Genomic DNA, 9,775 nt, shown 5'->3' with positions numbered 1-9,775 from the left:
CCTCCCACATAATTATTAATATTTTTGAATATCAAATTAAATTTGATTATTTATTCGAGACAAGTGTATTTTGTTATTTCGTTATAACGTTAAATGATTATAAGATTTTGACGTTAAAGTTAAGTGAATGAAATTCATTTTGCAAAGTATATAATATTTATAGGAAACATAAATCTGTTTTGTATCTATCCAACAAGAATAACTTCATGATCCTATCAAGATAGGTCGATAAACGCGTTTGTATATATCTACTTGGTTGGTTGGTTGGTTGGTTGGTTGGTTGGTTACACCGATCTAGGTACAACGAACTACGAGCTTACGTGGATCTAGAAAAATGTGGCTATTCGTGGCTCTCTCCTTAAATAGATTCTCATCCATCTTCGGATTGCTATCGAAGGTATACACGAGTAACATACAAGTTTGTGTCTATGGAATATTGCGTAGGTGGAAATTCAGATCTCGTTCGTACGTTCATTCGTTCGTAAGTTCGTTCGTATTCGTTCGTTCGTTCCTTCCTTCGTAAGTTCGTACTTTTAGTCTAGTTTACTGTTAACTATTTGCATTTGTAAATCAAGAAAATAGAAATGTTAAGGTGAACGATAAAATTTTTCTTCTTACAATTGAAACCAGTTACGATTATTAAACGTTTATGCGATTTAGAAGTTTCCCTAATCAATGTTGCAAACTGTATTTTTATTACATCGATTAGAAATAGGTGAAAAATTCAAACTGATTAATATTTTCGTTTAATTCAAGTGCGAATAGATGCATAGGAGAAAATGCATGCAAGAAAATTGAAGGAGGAGGAGGATACAAATTGAGAAGAATTGGTAATTCTAAGACACTGCCAAATGGTTGTTGTTTTAAGTTTCATAAAACTTTAGTAAAGATAATAAATTTTTTTAGAATTTCAAAAGTTACTTGAAACTTAACCAAAATTTCGTCAAATTATCGATGAACAGAAACTTTTCATTTCCGATATAACAAAAAGGTAAATAATCTATAAAAGAAACAAAACAAAACTGTCTACAATTATACATAAAAAAAAAACAAACTTAATTGATTTAATCATAAAAATCACAAAACAGTATAATTCCAATTGGTTTCATTTAAATGAATCCAACAACACATTGGTATGAAAATCATTCTACTTCTCTGATAATCAGATTATTATTGGTGATATTTGATTATGTGGCAATCAAATCAGAAACTATTAATTATAATTAAATTAAGTAGACATTTTACAGTTACTGTAAAAACATTTATAAACAAAAACAAGCGTATAGAAATAATAAAATATCATCAGTTTATTCATTAATATGTCGAAAAAAAACAAACTTTGATAAATACTACACTCCGTAATTAGTTTTGTTGTGATATTTAATGAAAGTTGAAATCAGTTGGGCGCCGTATAGGCGCCACTCGAGTGCAAAGGGTTAATAAAGTGAACAGTTAAATGAAATGTTGAGTTAAGTAACTTTCGAACGATCTAGTGATCATCGATAGAAACTTTAACATCATTTAATGGTTCTAGTCCCTTTGTGGAATAGTAACAAGTGTAATCAAGGTTGACGTTAAGACTGAGAACTGGTACTATCATTCGAAACTGTTACAGATCGATCTAGTTGTGTGCCACGAGAAGACATGCGCGAACGTGAAAGCTCTCTGCGGTTGTCTATCGGTCTTCTCTCTCTCTCTCTCACACACACACACACACATACAATTTCTATAAATATATATATGTACATTCATCTCTTATTCAGTCACTCTCACCATGAGCAACCATAAACCACACATCTGGAGTTAAGCGAGATAGATTAGATGGATACTCGAGATCGATACGAAAAACCCTCGATCGAAAATGTTATCCTCTCTTTTAGATTTATATATCAATTATTTTGTCAATCATTATTAGACAAAGATATTTTCGATATAGATATTAGATTAGATTAGAATTATTTAGATTTTTAAATGTATATGACATTAATTATAATATTAATATAATATTGTTTAATTAATATTATATATAATAATTAATTAATTATAATATTAATAATGTGCAATGAGTAATATAATATAATCGAATATTTTAATGCAAAAGTATCAGACTTTTTATACAAATTAATTATAATAATTTAAATAATTAAATACAGATATTGACTGTATAATGTTCAAAATGGAAAAACCATATTATTTATTATATAATAATTTTTAATTAATAATCATCATCCCCTAACAATGAGTAATATAATATAATCGAATATTTTAATACAAAAGTATCAGACTTTTTATACAAATTAATTATAATAATTTAAATAATTAAATACAGATATTGACTGTATAATTTTCAAAATGAAAAAACCATATTATTTATTATATAATTTTTAATTATTAATCATCATCCCCTAACAATAATATAATCGAATATTTTAATACAAAAGTATCAGACTTTTTATACAAATTAATTATAATAATTTAAATAATTAAATACAGATATTGACTGTATAATTTTCAAAATGAAAAGAAATTAATAATTATATTATAATTTTTAATTAATTATCATCATCCCCTAGCAATGATTATAATAAACGTAGAAGTATCTGAAGATATAGTTTGAAAGAAAATGAATAAAAAATCAAACAGAAAATAGAAAGAGAGAGAGAGAGAGAGAATGTTTATCGAATTTGTGGAGCTCACCTTGGCGGTTTGTGGCTCGATGTCGGTGAGCCGATGAGCTCGAGGCCTCTCTTGAGTTGGTCCTGGCATCCTTTGCAACCTCTCCGTTGACGAGGACGAGGAAGACGAGGATCCAGGCCTTTGGCCCGGTTTACCACGTGCCAGGATGACGGCACTGTATTTACTTTCCTCTCGAACGTAGAACCATTATTCTTCCACCACGTTTAGTTTTATCTACAAACATTCATTCATAACATTTTCACATTTTATCCCCAGAAATAACAATAACAATAATAATAACAATTAAAATCCTATTCAAAATTACAATTACTATTATGTGTGGCTGGGGGGTGGTGGGGGGGGGGTGTTTATTAACTCGAGTATTAAAAAATAAAATGCATAAAATATTTAAAATAAATATTTAAAAATAAAAATATTAAAAAATAAATATAAAAATATACAAATAAAAATATTTATTAAATAAATGTTTAAAAATATTTTTCATGCTTTATATTTGTTTATATATTTTATTTTTTATTTTTTTTAAATCTGAAAATTTGATTTGTACAAATATATGCGGGGGTGTAAAATATTTCGATGAAATTCGAACGAAACAATAGGATTAAATGGAAACGTATATCTCATATCCTTGCATTAAACTCTCTTCTTTCTCTGTGTTTTCTGTTTCTCTCGCGTGAAGTTTGATCCGCTGAAGAGAAACAAAGATTAGTTTCTCGCGAATGGTTACCTTACATTAGACGGATTATTATTATTATGATTATTATTATTTTGCTTCTAGAAGGTTTATAAATCTTTTTCAAGCTTACTTTCTCTGATACATTATAAATTACACTGATTGATCCCTTTGGAAATAGGGCTGTAACAATTTATAGGGGTCAAACCTATCACACGGTGGAGTACATCGGAAAGCGGATATGAGTAACGATCGTGTAGAAAGAAATCAAGCCCGCACCTTTCAACCTTTTTTTTTCTTTTAAATTAAAATTTATGTTTCTTCTTCTATTTCATTTTTATTTTTTATAAGAACATATTTATTACCATAAAAAAAAGAAAATAATTTTAATATAACGATAAATAATATAATCAAACGTGCGAGGAAAAAAGGTGAAAAAAAAGAAAACCATAGGAATAAAAATATTTTCCAATATTTTCAATACAATACGAAGCAATAATAAATAATATAAATAAATAGAGTATTGTGTGTGTGTGTGTGTGAGTATGATAAAACGATGAGGTTGACCATTGTATTTGGTGAAAGAAAAAATATTGCACAGAATAAAAAAAAATTCAGAGAAAAAGAGACACACTACCCCCCCACACACACACACAGACACAGACACAGACACAGACACAGACAGCACACAAAGATAGAAAAAGAATAGAAAGAATTAGGGACGAGTTGGGGGTTGGTTGGTTGGTTTGTTGGTGAGGATAATAAAAGTTTCGATGCAACACACACACAAACACACACACACACACGGTACGTTTAACATTAAAGCGATGATATTTACTGCACTGCGTCGAACTGAAAGCAGTTGGATGGATATACTGTTTTAAAAGCCTACGACCTTGCAACACGGCCTACGGGACACTTCTCTCTCTCTTTCATTCTTTCTTTCTCATATACACAGAGAACGTAACCAAGAGAGAGAGAGAGAGAGAAATAGAGAACGAGGGCCTTTTCGTGACCTTTGTCGAAACGAGGAATCATCAAGGGGGCCGAGGAAAGTCGGCCAAGCAAAACGCAATCCACCTCGCACTCACCGTACCGGAAACTTTTCTCTTCTCTTTTTTATCTTCTACCATATTGCGAGAAATATAATCTTTGAATTTGAACGCAAACTTTATGAAGGAATCCCACCCCATCCCCATCCCCCTTAAAACTAGATTTATCAGCTATTTTGATATACTTATTTCTATCAAAACCAATCGAAATGATTGGTCTTTAAAAATAAGTGTTTTAGTCAGGTAAAAATTGTAATAGCAAAAAATATATATATATATAAAATTATTATTTTATATATAAAATAATTATATAAATATAATTATATAATAAAAAAATTTATATTATATAATTATATTAATATAATTATATAATTTAATATAATTATTTATTTATATATATATATATATATTACATATACATATACATATATATATTATATATATATATATATATATTTAATTATTATATTATTAATTATAATTTAATTAATTATATAATTATATTAATATAATTATATAATTTATAATATTATATTATATATAATAATAACAACATATAAAATTCATAAAAATGATTTTTTAGTTATAGTTACAAAAGTTATGATAATATTATTACTAAAAGAAAATGTTACATGATGTAAGAATTTTTAATTGAAAATGTAAGACCAGATCATTTTGATTGGTCTGATAAATCTAATGTTAATATCACGATATTTATTATATTTTAATTGAATTGATTAATTGAAATATTAAGAAGAAAAATAACTGAATAGTTTTTTCTTCTTCGTTTCCTATATTTTTCGTTTTTATAAAACGAAATTTCCATTTGATTTTGTTCGATATCGTCGACAGATTATTTTATTGATAATCGTACTTGTGTGTGTTTTTCTTTCGATTAACGAACGAATTACATATAAACAAAATGAATAAGCAGGAATAATACCCTGATATCATTACAATAATAATATCAATGTAAATGTAATATCCAATTACATTTTTATTAATGATTCTCAAACAAATGAGATTTTTCAATGAAACCAAATAGAAGAAATTTTATTCATAAGTATATATTATTATTATTAATATATTATTAAGTATAATATTATTATATAATTAATTATTATTATTATTATTATATTATTATATAATTATATTATATAATTTAATATTCATAGAAATTTTATTTATAAGTAAATTTTTCTTCCGATTCTTTTTCTCCTAATTCAATTCTACTTTATCGTTACGTACGAAAGTGGGTGGGTGGGGGGTGGGTGGGAAGTAAAAGCAACAATAAAAAATAATAATTCGTGAGTAGGATTTTCCTAAAATCGATGTAAAAATTCGACTGTAGATGCCACCCTTCTTCGACCAACTTCGTTGGTTAGTTGGTTGGATGGTTGGATGGTTGGATGGATGGTTCATCATCGGAGGTTCTCGGTCTCTTTCACAAAGAAGAATCTGTCTTTCACGAAGAGGAGAATATCCGGCTGGCCGAGCTTAACTGGCGAAAGAGGAGAGAAAGATGAGTCGTCTTTGTCATCTCTCTCTTTCTCTCTCATACACACATACACACATACACACATTCTCTCTCTCTCTCTTTCTCTCTCATACACACATACACACATACACACATTCTCTCTCTCTCTTCTCTCTCATACACATATACACACATACACAAATACACACATTCTCTCTCTCTCTTTCTCTCTCATACACACATACACACATACACACATTCTCTCTCTCTCTCTCTCTCTCTTTCTATTTTTCTATTTTTCTTTCTTTAAGTTCTTTTTGCTTGTATTTCATTTCTTCGCGAGTTCGGAAGATCTCAGTGAGCCAGTGAGTTCTCGTTGAGGAGGAATAAGAGGACGGAAATAAAAATGTAAGAAAGCCGCAAGTAAGTAAAAAGTCCACGCCACATCCGTTCGTTCGTAAAGAGGGGAGAGAAAGAGAGAGAGAGAGAGAGAAGGGGGTTAAACACACGTCATAATAAAATTATTTATCTCAGGTTCCAACGTTCAAACTAATTAACGTTTAAAAATCAAACCCGAATGATCCTCGAACACGATCGGTTTGATTGATCTTTTTTTTCTTTAATTTATCAATAAATGTATGGGTTTGTTAACAAACAATTTATCTCTACGTTACACTTTGTAATTAATTTTTAAATTAGAAACAAAACCATAAAGTTTAATATTGGAACCAATTATCAGGTTTTGGGGATAAAATTTGTCAAACACGTTCGGTTTGGTTGATTTTTTTTTTTCTAATTTACAGTAAATGTATGGGATTGTTAACAAACAATTTATCTCTACTTTACACTTTGTAATTAATTTTTAAATTAGAAACAAAACCCATAAAGTTCAATATATTAGGAAAAAAATTAGTCTAATTTACTATCCCACATTGAAAATACGAAAATGTTATTGATTCATTCGACTAACAACTGTATAAATAACGATAAGTAATCAACTAACGATAGGATTTGCTTTATCATCATCATCACGTTATTTCTCAGAAAAGTTCGTCAAAAATATAAATCAAAAGTTTGCTTTGGTAATTCGATTTTTGTACCCGGCTTTTTTCTTCTAAGGTAAACTTAGATCGATAAAATTGAATCCATAGAAGTTTATTCGTATTCTCGAGCCTGTTTGGGCTTCGTCATCCTGCTGCCTAAAAGCAGATACGAAAGGTTCCACACTACACACACATACACACACACACATAAAAATATACACCATGTACTTTAATGTACTAATATATATAATATGTTTGTTCATATGATATACACACATGAACACAAACACATACACACACATATATACACACATACACACAAACCAAATTAGAAAACATACTTTTGAGTCATTCAGTATACACATACATTTCTATATAAAAGAGATGTGTAACACGTATACATATTACACAAAAACACATATGTATGTGTGTGTACGTAGAAAAGTAGAGATAAACGAACGACTGAAATTTCAGTATGGCGAATTCGCTGAGCGGAGAGGAAGAACGAGGATGGAAAAGTTGGCATGGTGCGAATTTGATGCTTTCCGGACGCGAATTTTCGCACGCTAATATTTGCCCACAGACTGAGAATTCACATTAATATATATATATACATGTATATGTATTTACAATGTATATATGTGTATGTATTTACGTGACCGAGATATGTATAAACTCAGTCGTTGATTTACAGGATTTGATATAAGCCTTTCAACGAGACTCGTATGAAAGCTATGCAAGTGTTGAGGATTATTATGTGTAACAGTTTTTCTCGCACGTGCTAGAGACAATACAATCTGACAATAGAATATTTGCTCACGCGTTTAACATTTCTTCTTTTATATACAGTCTCACCACGGTGCGAATGCATTTGTTCAAAACAAATTGGATTATTGAGAGAATGAAATAATAATGGGGGAAAAAACGATTAATTATAGATGAAAATTTGTACTATTCGAATAATCCGAAATACGTGACGAGATTACGTTCATTTTTTGTGTCTCTTAATGTTTTAATATAATTATTTTTATATAATATTTTTCTTATTTACTGTATCATACAACTGTATAAATAAAAATCAAATCTGACGGATTAAGCTCGCGTAGAAAAATCGTGCAAAATTATAAAACTATGATCATGGTTGTTAGTCCTTTAAATTTCTATTTCATCATAATTCATTCATAATTTGATAATTAACAAGAAAGGGGTAATTGTTAACTTTTCTTATTTACTGTATCATACAACTGTATAAATAAAAATCAAATCTGACGGATTAAGCTCACGTATAAAAATCATGCAAAATTATAAAACTACGATCATTTTGTTAGTCCTTTAAATTTCTACTTCATCGATACGTTTTCTAATATAATACAATTTTATATATAAAAAGTTTCATTTTTCTAAATTCTCATCGTTAGAAAAACGAAACAATAAATCTACTGTAAATAATTATTGACTCAACCCTCTTTTTCTTTCTCTATCGTACATGCACCTCATGTTTAATCTCGTTTGAAGAAACCCTGCTTCCAAGATGCATCTTTTTTTATTGGATATTTTCAGTACGTAGTATATTCAATGTGTGTGCTTAAGTATGCGTTTATTGCCAGAGAATGCGACACGCAAAGATCGTTTTTCTTGGTGTTCCAGCTTACGCAATGGGTGGGACACTACGAGGATGATACGGGAGGGTCATGAAACGTCTGCTTCAAGAGACCCTCGACGAGTTATGTAGACTTAAGCTACTTCTCTCTCTCTCTCTCTAATAATCGCATGTGTTGTTCGGTTACACATGTTTCTCTACGAAAAAAAACAAAATAAAAAAAAAAACAAAAACCATCCATGCAAAATTCAACACGTACGTTAAAATCATTTTAAACTCGTACGATGAATGAACGAAGAAGAAATATTTGATTTGAACTTTTCAATCGATTCTCACCCTATTGCAAAAAACTAGGAGAGAGAGGGGGGGAGAATGGGGATGAGTATGGGGATGGAGATGGGGGTAAAAATGAAACATACAGGAAACCAGTATCGTATGTAAACCCCTCCCTCTCCCTGTCCCTTTCAACTTACTGGCAACAGACGTTTGCTGCGACAGTTAGGACCCCTCCTGTTGTTGTTCACTCCCATTTACTCGAGAAAACGAAGCTAATCGTGTTGCCAGTCGGTCAGCTTCGAGTGTCGTTCAAACGAGCATACTGTTTACAAAATAAGAAATATCGTAGGACCCCCTGCACTCTAAAGTAGCTCGTTTAAAAAGGGAAACACTTAAACGAAACCGTTTGTTGTAATAAGTAAATGACCAATTATTATGAGTATTGGAATGTGATATGAAATGAAATGTTTAAAGAAATAATCAAATGAAAAAACACAGAGAGAGAGACAAATAAAAGGGGCACGCTTTTGAGAAGAACGAGTCAAGTGGAACCGAGTTCATCTTGATAAGAAAACATTCATTTATTTTATTTATTTATTTTGTTCTTAACCACCGTTTATATCGAAATCGTGTTTCCTTATACACCTGTCGGTTACCTCTATTCTCAAGGATAACTCGAAACGATATCGAAAGTCAAATTAATTTGCATCTAATGATACGTTTTTTGATCGAAGAAATTGAGAAGGGGGTCTGAGGGGGGTGAGAAAAATTCGAATTTTAAATAAAATACGACGAAACAAATCGCGAAGATTGTTTTTTTTATTTATCGTTAGATAAAGAGAAAATACCTTTGAGAAAAAAAAGCTTACGAAGCTTTTTTAATTATCGTTTAATCAAATAAATTGTGCGGTTTTTCCGATAAAAAATTCTTCCTACGAGAGTGTTAAGTCGAGTTCT

General features: G+C 30.0%; 1 protein-coding gene across 5 annotated transcripts in view; it reads right to left on the bottom strand.

Annotated features, from left to right (window-relative positions):
• LOC122524206 (GTPase-activating protein CdGAPr) overlaps nucleotides 1-9,775 on the bottom strand; it is a 35,604-nt gene that overhangs the window by 22,705 nt on the left and 3,124 nt on the right. For 4 of the 5 annotated variants that reach the window (XM_043646340.1, XM_043646341.1, XM_043646342.1 and 1 more), the window contains one exon: nucleotides 2,698-2,910. In XM_043646340.1, the coding sequence (XP_043502275.1) occupies nucleotides 2,698-2,766 (69 nt within the window). In that variant the 5' untranslated portion in view covers nucleotides 2,767-2,910. Of the gene's footprint in view, nucleotides 1-2,697; nucleotides 2,911-9,015; nucleotides 9,075-9,775 lie in introns of those variants that run through there. The other variant, XM_043646344.1, reaches the window with a different exon arrangement.

Source organism: Polistes fuscatus, unplaced genomic scaffold (genome assembly GCF_010416935.1).
Source record: "Polistes fuscatus isolate 324 unplaced genomic scaffold, CU_Pfus_HIC Scaffold7, whole genome shotgun sequence".
NCBI classification, from domain to species: Eukaryota; Metazoa; Arthropoda; class Insecta; order Hymenoptera; family Vespidae; genus Polistes; species Polistes fuscatus.
The sequence above is the reverse complement of the archived record's forward strand: the minus strand, read 5'-3'. Positions and strand labels throughout refer to the sequence as shown.